The sequence below is a fragment of the Coenobita brevimanus genome, chromosome 64 (assembly GCF_032717465.1).
Source record: "Coenobita brevimanus isolate Jiangsu-jjx chromosome 64, ASM3271746v2, whole genome shotgun sequence".
NCBI classification, from domain to species: domain Eukaryota; kingdom Metazoa; phylum Arthropoda; class Malacostraca; order Decapoda; family Coenobitidae; genus Coenobita; species Coenobita brevimanus.
In genome coordinates, this window is record NC_137017.1 from 5,611,110 (window position 1) to 5,637,809 (window position 26,700).

General features: G+C 45.0%; 1 protein-coding gene across 1 annotated transcript in view; it reads left to right on the forward strand.

Annotated features, from left to right (window-relative positions):
* The window catches only part of LOC145404632 (uncharacterized), a 195,711-nt gene that overhangs the window by 37,453 nt on the left and 131,558 nt on the right, over positions 1-26,700 (forward strand). Inside the window, exon 3 of the mRNA XM_080276153.1 lies at positions 24,615-24,894. Within this exon, the coding sequence (XP_080132279.1) occupies positions 24,615-24,894 (280 nt within the window). The remainder of the gene's footprint in view (positions 1-24,614; positions 24,895-26,700) is intronic.

Consider the following 26,700-nt stretch of genomic DNA (forward strand, 5'->3'; position numbering starts at 1 on the left):
CTCCTTTCCCGTTCCCTCTTCTCGACGTCCTTCATCTTTCCTTTTTTTCTCCTTTTCTTTCTTTCACCTTCCTTCCCCTTCTCTTTTCTCTTCTCATTCCTCACCTCACCTTTCTCTCTCTTCCCTTTTTCGTTTTTGAGTTTTCTCATGATCCTCACTCTCCTCTTCCCATCCCATACATCACCCCTCTCTTCCTGTACCCCTCCCACTACCCTCGACATTTCTCACCCCTTTCACTATCCCCTTACCTCCCCCTACATCCTCTTCTCCCCCCATCCCTATTCGGTTTCCTCCCTTCCCCATCTCTCCCACTCAGCTAATCCTCTACGATCCCCTTCCATCGCAATTTTTTCCTTTTCTTACTCTTCCCCTTCCATTATCCTCTTTCTTATCCCATCCCTACCTTTTCCTTCTCGGCCACTTCATCATCTACTCCTTTCCTTCACTCCTCTCCATCCTTTTTCAGTCTATTACTATCATCCCATCCTTCCTCTCTCCCTCCTCCATCACAACATATTTACTCATCTCATTCTTCCTTCCCTCCCTTCCCATTCCATTCCTCTTTCTGATTTTCTTGGTGCCTTCTCTTTCTTCCCCCTCCCACTTCTCTCCTCTACCTCACCCCTCCCGACCTTTTTTCCCCATCCCCCTCCATCCCCTTCTCACTCCTCCCTTGTCCCTTTCCCTCACTACCCCTCCCCTCTTTACAGTCCTACTCCTTTTTCCCGCCCATCTAGGCATCTTCTTCCCCCACCCTCTTCCTCACCTATCCCCGACCCTCATCCTCACCCTTCGCAAAATCCTCTTTCTCACCTATCACTTCCCCACGCCTCTCTGTTCTTCCACATCTTTCCCTACTCCTCCCAATTCCTCCCTACTCAATCCTCTCCACTCTCCCTCCCCAACGTAATATCCATTTCCCCCCCACCTTCCTACTCCATTTTCTTCCCTACTCCGCCCTGCATCTCCCTAATTTCTCACTCCCATCTCCCATTCTTCTCCATCCCCATCCGCCCTTTCTTCTTCTCTTCACCATCTCTTCTCCTCGCCCTTACTACTTCCCTTTGCTTCCTCGTCTATCTTCCCCCTTCTCACTCCTCCCCACGTCCCTTCTCTCCCTCTCCCTCACTCCCCACTTCTCCTCCCTCCTCCCCACCCATCCTCCCCTCTTTCCCACCTCTGCTCCCCATCCGCCATCCTCGCACTCCCCCACCTATCCTCTCCCTTCAAGTTTTTCCTCACTTCCATCCTCTCCGTCTTCCTGTCCGCCCCACTTCGCTTTCCCTCTCCCTAAGCCTCTTCCCCATGCCTTTCTCTCCTCTCTTCCGCTCTTCCCCATCTCTCTCCCACGCCTCCCCAGCCCCCCTCCCCACCCTGCCGCGCCCCTGCCGGCATAATTGGACACGCGACACCCACAATTTACGAGGCCATAAAGGCGATGTCTTCCTCTCGCCGCCTCCCTCCACGCTCCTCCCGCTTCCCTCCTCCCTCCCCTTTGACTCCCGACTCCTCCCGCCTTCCACCACACTCCCTCCTTACCCCTACACCCTCCTTCTTCCTCCCTTCTCCTTCTGTCTGCCTCCCACACCCTCCACGCTCCTCTCTCCCGACTTCATCCATACTCCTCCCTCCCGATTCCTCCCCGCTCCCTCCTGACTCCCGATTCCTCCCACCTCGCCTCTCCTCTCCTCTCGCGTCGCGGGGCACAACTCGCGATTTCCTGATCCTTGCAACTTCCTCTCGCGATCGTCTTTTTCTCCAGCGCTATTTTTCCTTTCGCGATCTATTATTTTCCTCCCGCTGTCTTACAACTTCCTACTCGTCAGTCTCCTTCCTCACACTATTCTCCATTTCTTCAGTTATCTATCGAGTTTAATGGTAGACTCAATTATTTACCTCTCTCTGTCTCTCTCTCTCTCTCTTTCTCTCTCCCACCTGCTTTTTTATCGTTTATCTTTTCCTATCCCCGTCCTTGCGATCCTCTCTCTCTCTCTCTCTCTCTCTCTCTCTCACCTGTTTTATTATTTTTTTTCCTATTCATGTCCTTCCACTCTGTCTGTCTGTCTGTCTGTCTCTCTCTCTCTCTCTCTCTCTCTCTCTCTCTCTCTCTCACACACACCTACTGTATCATTTTTTTCCTATTTCTATCCTTCCAATCCTCACCTCTCTCCTCCCACCAATCCCAACAACCCAACCATCACACTTAACCAAGCTAGGATTACACCCAAATCCCTAATCCCACCTAATTACACATGCCAATTTGCTGACCATTAATCCGGGCTTAACTATGATGCCCGTCCCCCGTCATACCTCATTGCAATCAGCGTGTGTCTGTGTTTGTTTGGCCGCCCCTCCGATTAATTACCGATGACTTAATGAGGCTAATTTGGGCCTCCCGGTTAATGGGATGCGAAGAAGATAATGACTCGGTTAATGAAGGAGAAATATAAGCTGAAAAACGAATATGTGAAACTGAAAGATATACAGCAACCCTTCCAATTAAAAAAAAAATGAAAAGGTGTATTGACAGGTAAAATTTCTTGGATGACAAAAAATTTCAAGGTAATTTTAAAACGCCCTTATAAATATGCAAGACAAATAAAAACTGGTGAACCACATAACCTGTCTATCTATCTATTGCCAGACGCCTTAATCCCGTAATGAGTGGCCACAAACAAATCGCCTCCACGTCGCTGTCCCCCACGTAATCGAATACTATAAATCAGGAGAAATGGCACAAAAGAAGGAGACAGGTGAAAAGAACCGACAATAAATAAAAATAATAAGAGCAGATAATGGAGAACAATGATCATTTTTCTTTGCCAGGAAGGGGAACAGAAGAACACAGATTATATCGCCACAAAATTATAGGCGAAAATGGGACAAAGTACAACACACACACACACACACACACACACACACACACACACACACACAGTTTACTCCCGACGACAATAAGGACAATTTCTTTCCCTCCTGATCAACGGAATACGTGGAAACGAAAAATAACGTCTCAATTAAAGAAAGAAACGATACAAGACGATGAAAAAAACAAGGGGCCGACAACTACAATTAAAAACGAAAGACTGGGGTATTGGGAGGTCATGGAGTTGGTAGGACAGTAAAATATAACAAGCAGAGGCGATATAATTAACGAAACTCAAAAGGGGGAAGGTATATTGGTAGGTCGTGTGGTATAATGAAGAAAGGAAGTGATGGAAATGGAAGAAGTAAACGCAGCAATTAAGAAATGGAGAAATGATAGACCACTAGGAGAGAGAACCAGAAGATAAAAATCGTAAAACAAATGAGGAAGTCGACAGTGCTAGATAACATTTCTTCTCTCTCTCACACACACACACACACACACACACACACACACACACACACACACACACAGGAAATTATATAGCCACAATTAACAAGCAAAAATGGGTATTTACGAAGAGACAGAATTGAAGACCTCTGATTACTTGCCGATGATGTAATTCATTCTCTCTCTCTCTCTCAAAAGCAAAAGGGAAAGATCATTCAAGTCGTTCCAATAAATGCGGAGAAACGAAAACATTTCCTAAAAAATAAATTAACAAATGGAAGCATAAATTATCAGACATTCTCTTCAAAAATAATAAAGTATAAAGATGGTCTTCAGGGAAAGGATGTTTAACCGATTTGAATCTATCCACTGAGACGTCTCCTCTCAGATGAATGAAATCGTCTGGAGGCAGCAAGAACAAAACGTGTGGAGGAGAAGGAAATGAAAGAGGAAGAGAAGGAGGGGAAGGAAATAGGGGGAAAGAGAAGAAGCTTGACAGGGAGGAGGACTGGACGAAAAGAAAGGAGACGACATGGAGGCGAAGAGGATGAGAAGAAGGAAGAGGATAGGGAGAAGAGGAAAAGAAGGAGGAAGAGGACAGGTAGGAGAAGAGGAAGAGGATAAGAGGAGAGAAAGAGGGTATGAAGAAGATGGGGGAGGAATGGATAAGGAAAGAACAAGTGGACATCTGAAAGTATATGAATTTCCTAAAGGAGAAAGAAAGAAACAAAGGCTCACGTTAATTAAAGAAAGAAATGGAGACGTGAACACTGTTAGGTTACGTGATTTCGTGGACGGGAAAAAGAGGTAAGATTAACTACGAGTGATTTAATGAAGGCAGTTGTTTATCTTTTGTGTAAGCAAAGAGATGAAATTAAAAGACTAAACTGCCCTATTCAAAAACAAAGGAGGGGGGGGGAGGGACGTTTTTCGTTGACCTGGCGCTCATGGAAAAAAGGAAACGAATTAAAAAAAAAACTGAGAGCGGAAGCTGACGTAGACTTTTGGATGAAAAGGAACAGACAAAAATGTAAGCTAAAGAGTGACAGACTGCTATCATTATCGCCATCACGATCTTCATAACCATTATCGTCATCATCATCATCATCATCATCATCATCATCATCATCATCATCATCATCATCACCACCACCATCACCACCACCATTACCATCACCACCCCCATAATTACCACTATCATCACCATCACCACTACCATCACCACCACCATCATTACCATCACCACCCTCATAATTACCACTATCATCACCATCACCACCACCATCATTACCATCACCACCCTCATAATTACCACTATCATCACCATCACCACTACCACCACAACCATCATCATTATCACCACCACCCTCATAATTACCACCACCATCATCATCACCACCATAACCACCACCATCATCAACAACCTCACTTTTTTTTTTTCTAATTGGGCGAGGAGAAAAAATACAATAGCCATAACATACAATGAAAGACGAACATTATTTTCCCTCGTGTTTTCCAGGAAGAGAAAAGAACTCATATTATTTACTGAAGACTTAGGGGCAAAATGCATCTCTTGGATAAACGAGGACGCGAAAGTAGAGCATATCACAAATTAAAAGAGAAATTAGTAGAAATGAAGTATATATAGGATTCAAAGGAGTATATAATCGTCAAAATTAATAGGAGAAAAGAGTGATAAAGATAAGATAAAATGCAGCAATGATAACTCTCTCTCTCTCTCTTTCTCTCTCTCTCTCTCTCTCTCTCTCTCTCTCTCTCTCATACCCCTTGAGGTTATTACTGTGGGGGCGCTCCTTCTATCTCACTATCTCTCAATATCCGTGACGGGAGAGAGGGAGAGATAACTGGGGGAGGAGAAGTAAGGCAGGAGAGGAGAGCTGGAGGAAGGAGAGATAACAGAAGAAAGTGGGAGAAGAGATAAGAGGAAAGATAAGTGTTTGAGGGAATGGAGGGAGAGGGAGGTGAAAAGTGGACATAAAGTGGAGAGAGAGAGAGAGAGAGAGAGAGAGAGAGAGAGAGAGAGAGAATCAAGGCAGGGGTTTAGGAGATGGAGAAAAGAAAAGGGAAGAGGAGATGACAGGAAGAGGAAACGGCTTCAGCGAAAAGAGGAAGAGGGAACTGAAGGAGAGGAGGAAAAAGGGGGAAGGAAACAGGGAAGAGACAAGAAGAAAAAAGAGGGGGAAGTGAGAAAAAAGAAAATGAAAGGAAGAGAAAAGCGAGGCAGAGGGAGAGAATGTTCAGGGAGGGAGAATATGAGCACAAGATAAGAGGTGATATAAAACTTAAGATGAAAATTAAGGAGGAGGAGAAGCAGGAGGAGGAGGAGGAATACAAAGGAATACAAAGGAATACAAAGGATGAGGAGGAGGAGGAGGGGAAAATGGTGAAATGAATGACGATGAAGAACTGATGAAAGACAAAGAAATATTGAATGAAAAGTTGAATTTTGAGTCTCTTAGAGTCAAAAAAGTAAAAAAATAAATAACAATAAAAACCAAGATAGGAAAAATAAGCGGCACTGAATCTTTGGAAATAAAACTGATATCCTGACTAAAATTTTATAGAGTCAAGTAATATATCACTTCCTTACGATTACTATTTACCCATTTACTTTTTTATTTATTTATTCGAGTCCTATTTTTGAGTAAGATTGGCAGAAAAAATCCAATAACCTCTTTAGTATAATATCTTCACTTACATTTTTCTTCATTGTATACTTAGAACACAAGAAACACTTAGAAAACGAGAAACGGATACTTAGAAAACGTGGAACATACTCAGAAAACGATAAACGTATATACACTAAGAAAACGTGGAACGGATACTTAGAAAACGAGAAACATACTTAGAAAACGAGAAACAGACTCAGAAGACGAGGAACGGATACTTAGAAAACGAGAGAGATACTTAGAAACGAGAAAAAAGATACTCAGAAAAAGAAATATACTTACAAAACGAGAAACAGTTACTTAGAAAAAAGGAATTGAAAAGGGTGAGATAAGGAGAGAACTTAAGAAAAGAAACCCACCCTGTAAAACCTTAAGACGGAAGAATTTATTAGAGGGAGAGCGTATGGGGCTGAAGGAGCAAGTTTATGGGGGTAGGAACCTGAGAGAGAGAGAGAGAGAGAGAGAGAGAGAGAGAGAGAGAGGTACCTAATTTACTTTTAACACTGAATACCGGCCTACCATGTGTGTGTGTGTGTGTGTGTGTGTGTGTGTGTGTGTGTGTGTGTGTGTGTGTGTGTGTGTGTGTGTGTGTGTGTGTGTGTGTGTGCTGTAAATGTCCCTCTGGTACTTACGACGCGTATTAATGGCTTGTTTTTATTTACTACATACTCACATTACCTTCTCTCTTGTTCCTGGTATGTTAGGTATTTCATGTGCACTTTTTTGGTGTGTGTGTGTGTGTGTGTGTGTGTGTGTGTGTGTGTGTGTGTGTGTGTGTGTGTGTGTGTGTGTGTGTGTGTGTGTGGTATATCACTCACCTCCACATTCCTCTTAAGTGCTTACATGCCTGAACCTTACACCTCTCTCTCTCCCTCTCTCTCTCTCTCTCGTAAAGAAGATACCGCGGCACTCCCAGGTGTAAGGTAGTTAATGACATCAGGTGTTAAAAAGTAAATGTGGCACCTAACTCACTCACTCACTCACTGACTCACTCACTCTCTCTCTCTCTCTCACACACACACACACACACACACCTAACAACATACACACTTCCCTCTCTCCAAGCACCTATCACCTTCACGTTCTTCCCCTTCCTCTTTCTTTATTTACTTCTCCACATACTCTCTCATTCCTTAACCTCTCCATTCAGGTAACAATCTTTTTTTTTTTTTTTTTTTTTTTTTGCTATTTTTCGTCTCAAGCTAATCTTAAGTCATCCCTTTTTTTTTTTTTTTTAAAGGGGTTAACAAAGGTTCAAATTAGTTCTTTGGGTCGAAAGTTTCTCTAAATATGGATTAAATCGATTGGTGGTAGATCTAAACAAATAATACGTTTCAAGGCATCTAGGGACTAAAACCTCACTGCTTCACTACCTCTTTTTACAACCCACCTCTTTTTTTTTTTTCCCAACACTCTCCATCCTAACCTCTATTCTATGTGTCTCATTTCCCCACTTGGTCCCTATACTCTGTCTCTAATTTCTTTAATGTCTTTTCCACGTCATTTCATTTTCACTAAATCGCACTCTAAACTTCATTAACTACTCTTGTTCTCTCCATTTATCCATCGATTCCTTAAATATTTCGCTCATATTATCTTTACCTTTTTTTCCAATGCATTATTTCAGTCCTATCTACATCAAATTTCTCCATGTGAATATTCCCCTTTTGGTTAATACATAAAGTCTCCTAGTTCTCAATGTCCTCCTTTTCCTCTGCATTTTCTCGCTACCTTTCCTTCACTTCTTCCTACATGCCATTAGTTCCCCATAATTCACCCTTCATTATAGATTCTATCCCTGTGTCATTCATTTTTATACATTTTTTTGGCTCTTAACTTACTCCCCAGTCTCTCCCTCTCTCTCTTTAATGAACCCTATACAAAATTTTCGGCTATAAAATTCTCTCTCTCTCTCTCTCTCTCTCTCTCTCTCTCTTAATTCAACCTCTGTCCTTCTCTCGTCTGCTCTCTTCATGACAGTTTCTCTTTAATCCCTCCCTCCATCTCTCTCCCTTCTCTCCTTTCCTCGTTCAACTCTCTCTCTCTCTCTCTAACTCCTGCCCTCTCAGTTCTCTCCCTCACTGTCTTCCTTCTCCTTCCCACTCGTGTTTGCATCTCCTTCCCTCCTCCTCATGTCCCACTCTTTTTCCCTCTCCCTCAGTCTATACCTTCATAGTGCAGCCCTCTCCCTTCTCACTCTCATTCCTCTTAGAATATCGCTCCCTCTCTTTCCTCTCACATCTCCTCTCTCTCTTTCCTTGCTCCTCTCACATCCCCTCTCCCTCCCTCCCTCTCTCACTCCTCTCAGATTCCCCTTCTCTTTCTCTCACATCCCTTCTGCCTACGTCTCTCTCTCTCTCTCTCTCTCTCTCTCTCTCTCTCGGTAAGGAGACATTCCCAGCGTTGCTTCGGCCCCATCAATCATTACAACCACACCACCCTCCATAACTCTCTCTCTCTCTCTCTCTCTCTCTCTCTCTCTCTCTCTCTCCATGCTTCATTATTTCCCATCTTTCATCATTAGTTTTTCCTCTTCATTCGTTTATTAACATTCACTCACTAAATGATTCTGTAATTCCTGTCTCTATGTCTGTCTGAAGTTTGAGAGAGAGAGAGAGAGAGAGAGAGATCCACTTATGAAGAAAGGCTACGGACGAGAGGGTGTGAGAGAAGGTGAGAGGTGAGCAAGTGGGAATGAAAGCGAAAGGGAGACGAAAGAGGAGGGGGAGAGATGAAAGGGGAGAGGGAGGGAAGGAGAGGGAGAGGAAGGGAAGGACAGGGAGGTGGGAGAAAGAAAGAGTATGTAGGCAGAGTCAGAGAAAAGGAGAGACAGTGAGAGGGAGACAGGGAGAGGACGGGGGAGAATGAAGGAGAGACGTAAAGGACGGCGAGGATGAATGATGGTGAGAGAGAGAGAGAGAGAGAGAGAGAGAGAGAGAGAGAGAGAGAGAGAGAGAGAGAGAGAGAGAGCACTTGAGTCCAACATGGAGTAAGAGTCAACATCTGATATTACTCTCACCGCCTCTACCTCTCGCTTCCCTCGCCTATATAGCCCTCCTCTCTCTCTCTCTCTCTCTCCCTCCTTCCTTTCTATTTCTAGTCAATACTTTTTTGCTTTCTTTCTCACATTCTTTCTCTCTGGATTAACCTGGTATTCTCTCTCTCTCTCTCTCTCTCTCTCTCTTTCTAACTCTCTTTCTTTCTCTCTCTCTCTCTCTCTCTCTCTCTCTCTCTCTCTCTCTTTCTCTCTCTCTCTCTCTCTCTCTCTCTCTCTCTCTCTCTCTCTCTCTCTGTTACAAGAGTGTCCCTTCAAGCACTTAACCAACTACTTTCCAATGCGGCCTACTTTCCTTGCTCCCAGCCTACCTACCTACCTGCCTACCTACCTACATACCTACCTACTCCCTTCATCCATATGTCTATCTATACTCATCTACTGAGTAATGTTTGTTCTTTTTATCTATCAATTTATCTCTCTCTCCATAATACTACATCTGCCTATGTAACTTTCAAAGTCTGCTTATCTATTACCTCTGCATCTATCTACCTACATATCTATCCACTCACTGTTTAACCTGTCTCTCTCTCTCTCTCTCTCTCTCTCTCTCTCTCTCTCTCTCACAGTTTTTCCCTCCCCCTGCTCTTCCTTCAACCTTCCAATACATAAAGACCTCTCGAGGTTTCTCTTTTGACCTCAATTCTCTTTCTAAATCAGTCTCCCCTCCCCCTCCTCTCTCTCTGTCTCTCTCTCTCTCTCTCTCTCTCTCTCTCTCTCTCTCTCTAACCCGTCGTTACACTTCCATTAATAGAGGGCACGCTTTTCTATTGAGACCTGACCGCCTAGAAAGCAACTAGTCTGATTCTCTCTCTCTCTCAGATATTAAAGTGAGAGAGTGAGAGAGGGGCAGGTGCGAAGACCCACATCCCACACACTCATAAACCCACTCGGCCACGCTGGAGGGGATTTGTGAGAGGAGAGGAGGAGATGAGAGGGAGAGGAGAAGGAGGGGACGGGAGGCGAGAAGTGAGGAAGGAGAAGGATGCAAGAAGAGAAAGGGAGAAAATGTGAGGACGGAAGATGCTGGGAGGGAGGGATGGAGGTAGGGAGGCAGAGAGGGATGGATGGATGGATGGATGGATGGGCAGGTGGGAGAGGAGGGGAGGGATGAATAGGAAGTTATGAATGAAAGGGAGGGAGAGATTAAGAAGAGGAAGGCAATGGATGCGAATAAAAGGAGTATGGGTGGGAAGGTGGCAAGGAAAATGTGAAGAGAAGTGTAGGAAAGGAGGAAGGAAGGAAGGGAAGAGGAGAAAGATAGATAGATAGATAGAGAGAGAGAGAGAGAGAGAGAGAGAGAGAGAGAGAGAGAGAGAGAGACAAACGGACAGACAGACAGACAGAGACAGACAGAAAGTTAATGGAGGCGTGAAAGGAATAAAAGTATATAAAAAAAAAAGATTTAAAAAAGTGCTAAAAAAAAAGATATGCAGAGTCTATTATCATCATCATCATCATAAACATTATTATTACCATCATCACTACCACAAACAACATTATTTCCATCATCATCATCATCATCATCATCACCAACACCATCATCATCATCATCGCTCTATTCGTATTATCATAAACGGGGTGCCTCTGGTCTAAAGTAAGGGAAACACACAAACTAGGAAAGCTATCAACAAGCAGCCCAGGGAGGAGAACAGGAAAGGACAGGATTGGAAAAATTTCGATGCATGAGAAACCATAAAAAAATATTTAAAATGGAAAAAAAAAAAAAGAATGAAGGAATGTTCAAAAAAGGAAGGAAAATCATACGAGACTATAAACGAAAACAAAACTGAACACACACACACACACACACACACACACACACACACACACACACACACACACACACACACACACAGACGAAAACAGAGAGATAAAAGAGAGACTAAGGCCATTCACGAGAGACTAAACACAACACTAGAGAGACGCGAGACAGGGAATAGAGAGGAGAGAAAGAAAATGAACAGAAAATGGAGAGACGAGAGAGGCACTAAGGTCAAACACAGGAGATTAAAATCGACAATTAAAAAAAAAAAAACAGTAGCTAAACAGGCTGAAAGGAGTTCAAACAGATATGAGACAAAATACAGAAAGAGACGAGAGAGGGAAAAATGGGAGAAAACAGAATGAAGAGACGCAGGAAAGAGAAAAAGAAAGAAAGAATGAGAAGAGACAAGAACGAAAGAAAACAGAGAGAGGCAGAAAAGAGAGACCTGAGCCACACACGAGAGATTAAACTGAAAGAAGAGAGAAGAGACAGAGTCGAGAAAGAAGAGACAGAAACGAGAGGGAGAAATCAGAGAGAGAAGAGAAAGCAGAAAAGAGAGAAAGCAGAGAGAAAAGAGAGGCTAGAGCCATACACGAGAGATTACACAGAACACAAAGGCCATTCCAGGGACGTGAAGCCATCCGACATGACAGCCCTGGGAATCACACACACACACACACACACACACACACACACACACACACACACACACACACACACACACACACACACATGCACAAGCAAACATGCACAAGCACACACAATGCATACTCGTCACACACACACATGCACAAGCACACACAATGCATACTCGTCACACACACACACACACACACGAGAGAGAGAGAGAGAGAGAGAGAGAGAGAGAGAGAGAGAGAGAGAGAGAGAGAATTACAGAAAAGGAAGAGGGGAGATTATATGAAGGGTCAGGGGGATTTTAGAGCAAAGGGAAGAGATTTTGAGAGGGGAAGAGATTTCGGAGGGGAAATTTTGTATGGCTATATGTTGTCATGGAAACGAGATAAAATGAGTCTGAGGGAATTTTTTTTTTCTGTACTGTACGGCTCTGTAATGGAGATCTGTATGTGGTTATCGTTCCAATATACCTTTATTTATTTCACCTTTTTGTCTACGTGTGGCCTGTTATATCCGAATGCAAATACTAAATTACTTCCTATTCGTACATTATTCACCTGTAACTTTACAATAATTACTTTTTTCAGTACATGTAATTTAATGGGGCGGAGTTACGCGGCGCCTAAGAAAGACTAAATGATGATCTACCTGTTCTCCTGGCGTGCCTAATTCTGATTAAATTTTGGTTACTATGGCAACTGATAGGCACCATGATACACTACCCACCATGGTTCCTTCAAGACTACCATGAAGTGATGCTGTGTCGATATATATTTAACTAAAAATTTTATGGTTGGTGTTTGGCCATTTTCTTCTGTGTCTGACCCTGAGCACAGACGTACACAGCCCGTTCCCTGAGGTCCAACAGTCCTCCTACATATCACCCATCTTAACATGGTACAGGTGTTTGGTTCGCTAAAATGATAAGCCAACAAGGTAAGAGAGTGGATGGCAGCATAACACTTAAACTGCACATAAGTATTTAAAAGACTACTACTGCTGCTGTTACTACCCTTACTACCACTATTGCTACTACTACTACGAGCACTACTACCAATGCTACAACTACTACTAACATGTGTAGTCACCAAGTTATATATAAAAGGCAGTGGATGGGAACCGCGAGGACATTTCAGAAACAACAAGTGGCAGACAGGAACGCAATATTTTCAGATTCCCTCCACAAATTCCGATTCCTTTTCATACTGTGTTGGTATCCGAACTCTTCCACAAACATTGAGTCCACAGATTTTCCGCGCCACTGCACCTGACTGGCAAGGAGGTCACCAAATTTCCACGATGCCGAGCAAAAATAAACAGATAGATAGATAGACAGACAGATAGACAAACGGACAGATAGACAGATAGACAGATGGATAAAATGAAAATAAAACTATGACTCAAAAAGTGTAATATGGCGTCTGTATTCATGCTTATTCCTTTTTTTTTTTTTTTTTTACCTAACAGACGATTTCACTCAGTTTAGGAAAAGACTTCTCGTAATGAAGAGTTCTGATATATCAATAATTTGATGATGTTATTCAGTTTAGGAGAGACATGTCATAACGATAAACAGAATGGAGACGGCTGAATGTTATGCACTTTGAAGTGAAATAGAGAAAAAAAAAAATTAACAAAAACAAAAAGTAAACGAGCAGATAAAACTAACAATACACTAAAAATACAGCCGAAGAGAGACAGAATCCAGAATGAAGTTAACTGTTTATAAAGCGCTGGGTCGACCAACGTGTAGCGAGTGAGACAGTCAGGTGGGTTGGATGCATAAAAAAGACTGCTTGAAGGGGAAGTACTTGCCCCCAACCAAGATGGAGAAGCAAGATGGAGAGGATATGAAGGAGGATGTATGACTGGAAGAGAGGTAGGCCGAGAACGACAAAAGGAATGAGATGGCGGGGCAAATAAGGAGGAGAGACTGGCAGGATAACAGGTAGGCCGAGAATAAGATGGAAAGACAAGGTGGGGGAGTGGATGAAGAAGGATGTGTGAAAACGGGGAAGCTGGAGGAAGAAAAGATGGAGGAGGAGGGACAAAGTGGAGTATAAGAGGGAGGGTGTACAGTATGTGTGGGGTGCCATGAGGAAAAGAGAGATCAAGAGCGAGACGGCGACAAGGCGGAGGAGAAATGGGTATACGAGTGAGAGATGCGTAATACGAGACGCGGCCACTGTATAGGGACAAAAATAACTGGAAATACTTTTTTCGAGACCGGCCATAATAGGATCCAGCGTCGGGTAACAGGCGGATTTACAAAGGCGGGCAGATAGATAAAGCGGTGCACAGAGAGGCAGTATAGACACAGACAATAATATAAACAGATGGCTGCTGACTGGCTGGCTGGTTGATTGGATGGATGGATGGTGCAACAGAGAAAGACAAATATCTAGACTTCTTCCATTAAGCTCTTTACTTTTTTTATTTTCTGCATACAATGACAGAGGGTCTAGGTACATTGCATGAAATAAATGAGTTGTTATTATTAGACGGACAGACAGACTCACAGCTAAACAACCCGCTATGCAAACAGAAGATTCCAGTGCTCGCCCCCCCACCAGGAAATAAAGAGGGGTAGATTAAAAACTGCCAGATCAATTAGCGTTTTGTCCGGGCGTGATCCAGGTCTAATGATTAATGTTGTTGGGTTAGCAAGCACGACCATCGGCCAGACGCAGGTAATTAATGATGGAGGGACGCCGGTGTGGGAGTGGGTGTGGGGGAAGGAGGGTGGAGTCGGGAGGTGGATGGGGAGGAGCGTGGGGGGGAAGGGTGTCGGTATGTGGGTGTGTTATGTTAGGGGGTGGAATGGGATGCTCCGTATGTGCGTGAGGGAGATTGTGTGGGAGATGTGTGGTGGAGATGTTTAGTGTGGGTATGTGTTGGTGAAGAAGGGTGGGGGATGGGGTGAGGACGGGAAGAGGTGGAAGGAGATTATGTGTTTGTGTGGGTGTGTATGGGTGCTGTTATGGGTGATGGTGTGTTCGGAGTGGTAGTGGTCTTCATGTATGTGTCGCGGCTGTGTGGGGGTGAATATTGGTGTTGGGGTAGACATTGGTGTGGGATGCTGATGTGTTGGGGTGGATGTAGGAGAGAGAGAGAGAGAGAGAGAAAGGGGACTCGTGTATGCATGGGTGTGAGTGTGGATGGCGTTGGTGTGGGGTTGTATGTGCGAAGAAGGGGAGATGTTATGTGCGTGCGGAGGGTTATCTGGGAGGGGGGAGGTGTTAGTAGGGGGGATAGTGGTGTTCGAGCGAGTGTGGTTTTGTGCAGAGGGGGGGGGGAGGGGAGGATACGCATATGGGGGGAAAGGATGTTTTGTGTGCGTATAAAACAGATGATTCAAATGATACCAGTAAATAACATGCCTTACAGACACAACGTAACAGATGTAATGAAAAGAAACGAGACCAATACAAACAATGCAATAGAGCCAATAAATAAACCAACTATAACCCAACAATATTACGCATACAAGTGAAAAATACAAACACCCAGACATCCCAGACTTCACTAAAACCCAAAAAACAGTATAAAACACAGAACATTTAAAACACAACTAATTCACTTACTTGAACGTAAAACACAACACAACACCTACTTAACCCAGACTCCACTAAAAACGCACATAATCCTACCAATATAATAGACACACCGCACCAAACACAGCCAATATAACAGGCACAACATTCGTAGTATAAACACCAAACTGAAAAAATACATAAAAGCGAAACAGCCGATACAATACATACAAGTGAAATACAAAACAAACAATAGTGAACCCCGACTTCACTACACAGCAACACGACCCGACAGTCCTGAGGTGAAGTGACAGGAGGGGAGGGGAGGGGAGGGAGAGGAGAGAGCGGGGAAGAGAGGTAGAGGAGATCGAAGGCTGGGGTGGAGGAGGAGTGGAGGCGGGAGGGTGGTGGTGGGGAGAGAGTGGAGGGTGGGTGGTGGAAAGGAATGGGATGGCTGGAAGAGAATGGGGGGAGGAGGAAGAAGTGGCTGGCAGGAGGGGATGAGGGGGTCGAGAGGGAGTGGGAAAGTTGGAGGGACTGGATAAGGGGGAGAGATGGGTTTGGCTTGGGTGAGGGAGAAGTAAAAGAAGGGTGGAGGTAGGAGGGGTGAGAAGGGATGGGGGGGGGGGAAGAGAGGGAAATGAGCCTGCAAGGGGAAAGGAAGGGAGGGAGGAGAAGAAGAAGATTAGGGAAGGAGAGACGAAGCTGGCAGGGGGAAGGAAGAGAAAGGGAATGGGAAATGATGAAATGATGAAAGAAAGAGGGGGGGGGAGGGAAGAAAGTATGAAGGAAGGTCATGGGGAGGATGAGAAGGATGGAGGCAACGGAAAGCTGAAGGGAAGGGAAGAGGTTGGCTGAGGGGAGAGGGGAGAAGTAAGAAAGGGGAGAAGTAAGAGAGGGGAAGTTGGAGAGGGAGGAAGAGAAAAAAAGGGAAAGCAACGGGCAGGTAGGCTCAGGTGTAAATGTATCAACCTGGGGAGGGGAAGGAATGGGAGATAAGGGTCTCTCTCTCTCTCTCGCTCTCTCTCTCTCTACTTCTGTTTGTCCGTCTGTGTGATTGCCTAACACACACACACACACACACACACACACACACACACACAGAGGCGGTCAAAAACATTATCGTCAATTGATCAATGGACATTATTACTCCCCAACCCTTCTTCAAGCAATCGGAAAAAATTACAAACCCTAACTAAGCATTTCAGAAGACTGCCCCGCCTCTTCCCTTCCCAATTTCTTGACTCATAATAGAAAATGATTTAAACGAGAGAGAGAGAGAGAGAGAGAGAGAGAGAGAGAGAGAGAGAGAGAGAGAGAGAGAGAGCGGTTCACCTGTAGCCGCGGTAGCCTTGGCCCCGGGTTCCAGGTAAAAATATTAGGAGGGCAAAGAAAAGGGAGAGAAAAAAATGCCTCGGGTGAAGAAAATAGAGAATTCCCTTGGTTGGTGGAGCCGTCCCGGGATTCCCCAAGGCGCTGAGGGTGCCCGAGACGTAACACACCTGACAGCCGACAACCGCCCTTACTGGCAGGTGGCCGACGGTCTGAATTACGTCCGACAGATGAGGTGGGGAAGGGAGGGGTGAGGCGGGGTGGGCTTGGCTCGGGAGGGGTAAGGCGTCGGTCACTGCCCTTCCCTGCCCCCCCCCACCCTCCTTACCTCGCTCTCATCCACTGTTTCTCCACCACAATCCACCTTTTTTCACCGCAATTCACTTTTTCTAATATCCACGTTCTACGACACTCCACCATTACCCATTTTTTCATCACTTATTAATTTTTTACATCCACTTTTTCCAACGTTCCGTCAGCCACTTCCAGCTAATTTTACTCCACCACTTCATAACCACTCCACTCTTTCACACTACGAATTACTCCACTACCCCACCTTCCACTCACCACAGTCACTCTGCTAATACTCTATCCACCGTAACACTCCACATCCACCTCACCCAATACTTGCTAAACTCCACCACACCGTAATCATCCACTACCCCATCTAACCACCATCGCAATCAGTCTCCAAACACTTCTTAACCAATTCACAAACCCCCACCCAACACAATCACCCTCTAACACCACACCCACCTCCAACTAATCGATCATCCCCACTATTATCTACTCCTCCACCACCATTCACTTCATCACCACCACCACCACCACAATCACTCTCCAAATACTCCACTCTGACTCTTCACCACCACCACCCACTCACTACACCACTCGCTCCACCACCTACACCCCAGCACAATCACTCTCCCAATACTCCACCAACGATGTCTAAACCTCCACCACCACCATCCTCTCCACCTCTCCACCAAATACCACTCGTAAAAATAAAACTCCTGCCTTGATATCCGAAGCCAAGGACATCCACTTTTATTTTGCGATTCCCGGATTTCACGAACCCTCGCTAAAAATATTGCTGGGATAGATTTAGCTGTCTTTCTCCCCCCCACCCACCCCCCTCTCTCTCTCTCTCTCTCTCTCTCTCTCTCTTATTGGGACACGGGCATACAATACAACCTCAGATAAATCCTAACACCAAGAGAAAAAGTGATCTGATCTTTTTATTTCAACCCTCTTTCTCCTCCTCCTCCTCCTCCTCCTCCTCTTCCTCCTCCATCTCCTCCTCCTGGCTTGCTCTTCTTGTTTACCTTACCGCCAAATACCTCCTTGTTAAGAATACAAATTATCTTTAAAAAATATATATCCATAAATACACCCTATGCCTTCATTAAAAAAATTTTTGGTACACCCCATGTCCTCTTTCCTTAATTTTCCTTGATATCTTATGCACATCTATATTTTCTTTACAAATTAAACTCTCAAATACCTTTAAGTCTATGCTGTCATTACAATATATCTATTCTTGTTTATTTCTTTCGTTGTCTTCTAGCGCTTTAACTTGTCTTCGTTTTAGCTCGTCCTATTATATATCTGATTTTTACCTTAATTATTTTCTCGCTTTTCGTATTTTCCTCCGTTAGCTTTTGCACAGTACTTTAGGTCTCTCTCTCTCTCTCTCTCTCTCTTTCTCTCTCTCTCTCCCTCTCTCTATGTATCATCATCACCATCACCATAAACACCACCACCTTATGTCATAATCTCCTCCTCCTCCTCCTCCTCCTCCTCCTCTCCCCTCCTCCTCCTCCTCCTATTCTTTCTCTTCCTTCCGCGCCTCTCTCCCCTCCAGGCTGCCTCCTCCGAAACCTCTCCACACACTCGATTGGAGAAGGGACGAAAAACTGAGATGGAGGGGTCGGAGGAGGGAGGAAGAAGGAAATGAAGGTGGGAGGAAAGAAAAGTGAGGAGGAGGAGGAGGAAGTAAATAAAGCAAGAAGGAAAGGGAGGTGGAAGAGAGGAAAAAGAGGAAGATAAGAGACGGGACTAGGGGAAGAAGAGGAAGGAATGGGAGGTAGGGAGAAACGGGAGGAAGGAGGAAAAGGAGAAAAGAGAGACAGAAAAAGGACTGAGGAAAGGCAAGACAAAGTGAGGAGGTGAGAGAAAAGGAGAAACAGATTGAGAAATAGGATGAGAAAGGAAGATGGGAGAGGTAGGGGGGATGACGAGAGAGAGAGAGAGAGAGAGAGAGAGAGAGAGAGAGAGAGAGAGAGAGAGAGAGAGAGAAATGTAAGGGAGGCAGGCACAGTGAGAGGCAGGAAGATGATGGTTAGAAAGTTGGAAGGGGATGCATGGAGGGGCGAAGGAAAGGCAGAAGTGTGAAGCAGAGGCGAGAGACAACGACCAAGAGGTAGAGAGGAACAATGAGTGGGAGGCAGCGACAACACAGGCAGGGTGAGGCAGAGTATGGCAAGGCGAGGCAGGGTAAGGAAAAGCGAGGCAAGGAAAGGCAAAGAAGAGACAGGAATGAGGCAGAGGTGAGGCAGGGTGAGATTGGCAGAGAAAGAGTAAGGCAGAAAAAAGGAAAGGGACAGGCGGGGGACACACAAGTGGGAGGAGGGAGGCAGCCAAGGTAGGACACAGTGGCAAGGTGAGGCAGACAAGGGGAGGCAAGGGTGAGGCAGGAGTGAGGCAGGGTGCGACACGTGGAAGCTGAGGAGAGGCACAGTAAGCTGAGGCAGAGTAAGGCAGGGGTTTGATATATAAACAAGGGTAAGACGGGGATGAGACAGGGTGAGGCAGAGGTGACGTAGGGGTGAGGCAGGGTGAGGCAAAGGTGAGGCAGGGTTAGGCAGGGGTGAGACAGGGTGAGGCATGTTGAGGCAGGGGTGAGGCAGGGTGAGGCAGGCCAGGTGGTGCTCCCTGGCCGGATAAGCGTATATTTGGTGTGCCGGATCCACAGTGAATAGTTTAACCATCCACTTCCTGCTCTCTCTCTCTCTCTCTCTCTCTCACCGTAATAAGGATATAGAAGTACCGGAATGTGTATGAATAAGCATAAGCATACATGTACGTTTTTGCTTGTGTGTGTATACTCGTACCTGACCTTGTGTGAGTATTTATCATGCCTGCGCCTGTGTATTTTCCTGTGTGCATATTTTGTGTGAGTGTATTTGCGTCTACGTATGTGTTATATTTGTAAGTGTACAGTAGTGTGTGTAAATTAACGTGTGTGTATACTGGTGTGCATCGGTATGCGTGTGTGTGTATGACTGTATCGATGTATGTGAATGTATTAGTTTGTGTGCGAGTGCGTGCGCATTCGTGTACGTGTCAATTTTTAATATTCGCATTTCAACGTACGTTCGAATATCCATGTGTGTGTGTGTGTGTGTGTGTGTGTGTGTGTGTGTGTGTGTGTGTGTGTGTGTGTGTACATATATTCAGTGAGCAGGCCTGGAGAGATCTACGTCGGCTTTATGGCTTATATCCAGGACTGCCGGTAATGGATGCCGTCCCCCCTCCCCCTCCCTCCACCCCCTCCCGATACTGGGGGAGGGGGAGTGGAAGGAAGGAGGGGAGAGAAGGGAAAAAGGTGGGCGACAGGGAGGGACAGGTGGTGTTTAAGGAAAAGGAGGGAAAAAGGGAGAGGAGAGAGATAGATGATGGCGAAAAGAAAGAGGAGAATGGTTGGGGATGCTGAGAAGAGAAAGGGGTGAACTAGATAGACCGATGGTGAGGGGGAAGAAGCGTGGGAAGGAGAGAGAGAGGGAAATAGGGAGGGGAGGAGAGAGGGGAACAGTGAAAGAGAAGACCGTGGAAGCAAGGATGTGGAAAGATAAGAAGAATGGAAGAGAAACTGGAGGGAAAGAAGAGGGTGGGAAGAGTCGCAAGTCATGGAAAAGAGAAAGAGGAAAAGGGAGAGGCTGAACAGGGGATAAGGAGAGTGTATGAAAAGGGAGATAAGAAAACGTACCAGAAGGAAGAATTTAGGAAGGAGGAAAGAGGGGAGGGAGGAAGCAAAGGGAAAGGAAAAGGAGGGAAGAAGTGGGGAGATAAGAGTACCAGACGGAGAGAGGGGGGAGGGAGGGGAGAGGTAGAAAAGGAGAGGGGGGAGGGGGTGGGGGAGAGACCAGAGTGGAGAGGAAGGGAGAAAAATACATATATACGCAGCAACGTTGAGGGTATTTTTCATCTTCAGGATTTTCTGGGGATGGATCTGGGGATAAAAAAAAAAAAAAAAAGCTTTACTTCCTCTCGCCCTGGGTTCCCTTTTAGCTGAAATAAAAGAGGAAAGAAATAATAGAAAAGATAAACTGGGAAGAAGAGAATGGAGAACTACAACAAAAAATACGCAAATACGAGATAAAGGTAAAATAGAAAGGGTAAAGGAAACCAAGGGAAAAGGTGACTGAAAAAGGTGAACTAGAAAACTACAGACCAGAGATGAAAAATGTATGAAAAAACTAAAATTTGAAAACAATACAAGCAATACTCAAATAACAGAAAACACAAATGAAAGACTAGAATGCGAAAAAAGCTGGTAATTTATAAGAAATGAAAATCTACAGAAAGTGGGTTAAGAGAATGGTGAACTGGAACGAGAAGAATGTTAAAACCGAACCAAAAAAGAAACAGCACGGGAAAAAAAAGGTTACTTAGGTCTTTTTTGCGTTATTCGTCATGGGTGATAAAAAATCGCCATTTGCACCAACTCTTGCCTATCAATCACTATCTATCTATCAGTCTAGCTTTCTATATCGATGCCTATCAATCAATCTATCCATAATTTCTACCAATCAGACTTATTTAAATTTTATCATAATACACTGAACCAATCAATCATTTAATCCATCGGACGTTTTCTCATTATAAAGTCTGTCAATCAAGCAAGCAATAACTTTCTTAAACTCCCACCCAATTTTTTTTTTTAACCATCCCTTCTTCTTCTGCAATCGCCTTCTACCCCTTACACCTTCCATCCCTCTCCTCCTCTTCCTTTCAATCCCTCTCCTTCTTTCCCTTCTCTCCCCCTTCATCCTCCCATTTCTCTTCCTCTTCTATTCCTATACCTACCACTATCAATCTCTTTCCCTTCCCCTCCCTTCCTCCACTTCCACCTCCACATTTGTCTTTCTTACACCCCTTTCTTTCCCCTTCTTCCTCCCTCTTCTCCCACTTTCCCCTCCTCCCAGCCCTCCTACATCCATCCCTCTCTTTCACCATCCCTCCTCCACCTCTTTCCCTCAATCTCCTCCTTCCCCCACTTCGCAATTTCGCTTCATCCCGCAAATTATTCGGCAGCCGAAGATTCCCTCAAGCCACCTTCCTCCAAGAGCCGTAATCTCCCTCAGTGCGAATCCTCCTGCCTCCACTTCCCTCCATCCCCCACCCCAAAGCCTCCACTCCTCTGCTCCCTCTCTCTCACTTACCTCCCTTCTTAAATCTCCTACCTCTTACTCCTTCGCAAATCTCTCTCTCTCTCTCTCTCTCTCTCTCTCTCTCTCTCTCAAATTTACTACTCCCTCTCTTCGCAAATCTTTCCTTTACCTTCCCTCCTCTTACTGCGAATCTCCCCTCTTTCAGTATTTCTCCCTCTCCCTTCCTCCTTCCCTTCTTCACTCCCTCCATACATTTTCTCCCTTTCTGACCTTCTTAAATCTTATATCCTCCATTTCACTACCAATCCCCCCCCCCACCTCCCCTCCTTCAACCTCTATCATAAAATTCTCCCTCTTACCCTTTCGTCTTTCTTCTCTCCTTACTCTTTTTCTTCCCTCACTCCCTCTTTCACATTCCTTCTCTCTTCGTACTACCCTTTCCTCTCTCTTCTCTCTTCTATTCTTCCTCTTTCCTCCCTCCCTCCCTCACCTGTCATCTCTCTTCCCCTCTTACTGTAAATGTTCACTCGTTTCCTTCAAAAAATTTTCTCCCTTTTTAACTTTCCCAATTCTTATTTTCTCCATTTTACTGCCAATCGTCCTCCCCCTCCATCACCCCCTATCGTCAAATTTCTCACTCTTTCCCTTGAGCAAATTTCACTTTCCATTCCTTATCTAGTTATCTTCCCTTCACTTACCCTCATTGCGAACCAACTTTCCCCTTTTCGCCTGTTCTACCTTCTTTCCCTTCTCCTCTTCTTAGCTTTCTTCTTTCGTCTCCCCCACGTCATCTCTTTTCTTTCCTCTTCCCTCTTCATCTTTTTCCTTTCCTCTCTTCCTCTTCATCTCCTTTTCCCTTCGCTCTTCATCTCCTTCCTCTCCCCTTCTCCAGAGTCTGTTTCTTTTTCCTCCATCTTCTCATCTCTTTCCTTTTTCCTCCCCCCTGCATTTCTTTCTGCTCCTCCCCCTTCTCATCTCTTTCCTTTCCCTTTCTCCTTTCCTTGCCCCTTCCCTTCTTTATCTCTTTCCTTCAATCTCCCCTCTTCATTTTCCTTTCCCCTTCCAACCATACATCTTCCCCCAGCCTCCCCTTCATCATAACTCTTTCCTTACCTCTCCCCCCTCCACGACAGTTTCCTCTACTTTCCCCTTCTAAACTCACCTTTTCCTCTCCCCTTCTTCATCTCTCTCCTTTCCTCATTCCTCTTTTATTTCAATCCCCAAATTCACAACTCTCTTTCCTCTCTCTCACTTTCAATTCTCTTTTCTCTCCCTTTCAACTCTCTCTTCACACAAACCAGACCTTAACCCTTTCATTTTCCTCCTCTACACGACTCCTATTCCTCCCTTCCTTCATACTTCTCTCCTTCCCCCTCCCCCATACCTACCCCCACCACAAATTTCTCCCCTCTCCCTCTCCCCCCCTACGGAAATCTACCCTCCTCAGCGCGAAATCCCCTCCCGTAACTCTCCCCCTTCCTCTTCCCATTCCATAACTCTTGCTTTCTTCTTCACAGCTCTTCTCTTTCACCTCCTTCACAGTCCTCTACATTTTCGACTCTTATGATCCTTCCATCCTTTCCCTTTCCCCCTTTTTTATGGTCTATCAGTTTATCTATCTACCTATTTTTCTGTCTATCTGCATATATATATGTATATATATATATTTATATATATATATATATATATATATATATATATATATATATATATATATATATACATATATATCTATCTACCTACCAAAATCTATCTATCACGTTAATTCTCCTTTTCAAACCCTTTTCATCACTTCTCAATGACTGCTCTTTTGATTGACTCTCTCTCTCTCTCTCTCTCACCACAAATCCCCTTCTGCCACCAGTAAGGCGTAAAGGAAGCAGAGTTAAGAAATTCGCCAATCCCCCTCCCCCTCCCCTCCATCTACCCCTCTTCCCTCCATCTACCCCCTCATCTCCATCTAGCCCCCTCCCCTACATCTACCCCCTCCCCCTCCATTTACCCCATTCCCCTTCACCTACGACCACCTTAAGAGAAATTTGGCACAGGTAATTCTAATTTCGGGAACTTAATGGCGGATCTACAGTAAAATATAACAAAAAATTAAGATTGTTTTCAAAAAATAAAATATAAATGCTGACAGGAACAATGACTGAATAGTAATAGTAAAAGCCAGTCCACATTACCTCACTCTCTCTCTCTCTCTCTCTCTCCTATATAGAGAAAAAAGCCACACCTCCCACACATTTCATACGAGACACACTGTAACTTTGGGTAGATGCGGGTTTGTTAGGGCGGGTGTCGGGGAGGTGGCTGGCATGTCGCACGAGGCCCCTACACCACGAGGTCCACGCCTCCCCTTTTCCCCTTCAGGTGCTGGAGGGACTTTGATCTCCGCTACAGGTGGAGATAGAGGTGCTTTTTCCGGTGTATTTTCTGAGGCTGGAGGTAAGGTAGGGGCCAGGGAGCGACGGGGGATCAGAAAATTAAACTAATGGTGGGGCGAGGCGTGACGGCCCCACCTCCGGCTGTCGCTGTCGAGTTGTTATTCCGGGGAGTGAAAGGGGGAGGCAGCGACACAACGACAGGGGATGAGGAAATGTGTGCGAGGGAAGTTGTTTTTTTCCAGTGGATTTAGAGAAAATGTACTGATGTTATCTCTAGCCGATGCTACAGTATCAGGTTTATATATTTTCCTTTAAGCAATGAAATACCGCTACATGGTGCATAGTATATCATTTATCCTTAAGAAGGTTTTCATTAGTGTTTTCAGAATGTTTTTAAATGCGGTGTATATATATATATATATATATATATATATATAACGGGAACCCTGCAAACATCCCAATAACTCCCCAAAATTCTCAATCCCAATGTCTTCTCTTTCCCAGGAGGTCCCCGCGCCCCTCCCCGATAGCCGGCCGGCGGGGTGACAGCAGCGGCAGCACCGGCAGCGGCACGGGGGTACAGGAGGCAGGAGGGGCAGAGGACGGGGGTGGCGGCGGCGGCGGCGGAGGGGGAACACCAATGCACCCCGCCGGCGCCCCCCTTTCCCTGCCTCCGGGGGGCGGCTTGGGCGTGTACTGGCCCGCCCTCAGGGACCACCCGCCCCCCGTCCCGCCACAGCTGCTCAAGAAACTGGCATGCAAGGAGACCAGCAGCATCGGCAAGGTGAGGCTCGGCTGTTTTATGATTCGCTGGTTCGAAGCCCGGTATTATTAAGATTTTGCTTCTGTGATATCGAGGTTAAAAATTCCGGTGTATCAACATTTTAAGAAGAAGAACTACTTTTTACTTTACTCTCAAAGCAACCGACGTGCAACAACAAAGGCAAGGTAAAGTTCGCGTGGTTGTGATACAGGTGTGATTCTCGGTGTCTTACCCCCTATACCACGAAAGGGGGATGAATCACTTTCCTCTTCCAAAAACCAACTAATTCCATCCACCACAGGGAAACTTCCAGTCGTTCAAGAATTTTAAGCAGATGTTTGGATTTAATCAGTACGATATGGAGGGTTCGAGTCCCAGCGTATTGAAAGCTTTACCTGTGTTTACTTTGTGTTATGAGAATTTGAGTTCCAGTGCATCAGGTGGTGATAATATTGGCATAAAATTTACGTGATATGTATTAAGGTAAGATGTTACTGGGATTTAACTTTAATAATGAGTTTTTGTGAGTTTCCAAAAGCACACCGATATAAAAAAAAATAATAAAGATCACATAAAATAAAATAATCCACACCGTCAATACACTGTCTACGAGATTCTCTAATTTCATGAATGGGATGGACCAATAATACTCAGGCTGGTGGCATGATCAAAACACAATTCCATCCGTTGGCACATGACGAAAACAAGGATTTCTAGGGTTCATTATAGGCGCTTCCTTAATACAGGGTAGCAGGACACTTCTCCCGACAACAAGACTCAATATAAAAATGTACGGAGGTGTAAGAGTATCGTGGGCTGAGAGAGAATCGTGGGTGGGAGAAGGAAGATATTATGGAATCGTGGGTATGGGAAATGAGTATCATGGTATGAAAGAGTTAGAGTTTGGGTATCGTACATGAAGATACCATGAATCTGAATCCTGAAAGACCCGAAAAAGTTGATAGTAAGAAAATAATCAAAGAATCACTCAAAGCACCGAATAACTCCGCATCCTCAGAGTTAAAAGTATCAGAAAAACGAGCAAAGAAAAAAGGTACAATAAAGTAAAAAGGTTTTAAAGAAGAGTAGACACAAAAATATAGGAGGAAGAGAGACATTTTGGCGACTCGCTTAACCACCACCAAGCCAGCCATCCTCGGCAACAGTTTCCAACTCTACGGTCCCGTTCTGCCACGTTTCACTTACTCCCCAAACATTGCTTCTCGTCACTCGGGTAAACGTCAGACTTCCTTTTTCACACACACACACACACACACACACACACACACACACACACACACACACACCTGGTGCCGCGGTTGACAGAGCACTCGACTCCTAATTCAAGTGACCCGAGTTCGAGCCCCGCTCACACCACTTTATTCCATGGATGTGGTGAGCTCTCACCTGTCAAGTGAAGCTCAAGGAGCGCTGTGGTGGAAGACATGCAAGGACTCGAAACTCAGTGGGGTAAAGATTAGGCGGTCTGTCTCCTTGTGCCTACGCCTCACTCCAGCCTCGGTGAGGCTTGGTAGTGTGTCGGGGCTCCTCAGGAGCAGCCAGGGTCAGCCAGTTGACCCGCTTAAGTTAGGACTCTAGATTAAGGACTTGCGTATTTTCAGCCACTGGCTGCAATGAATAAATAAACCGAAAATCATTATTACACACACACCAGCGGCCACATACCTTACGATAGGGAACAACTAAACACTCTCTAGAGTCTAGGCAAAATCAGTTATACACGTAAGATGCACTACTTACTTCACATGTGGTTTTTCACCAGTATTTATATATTAGTATCAAACGCAATAATGAACAATTATCTTT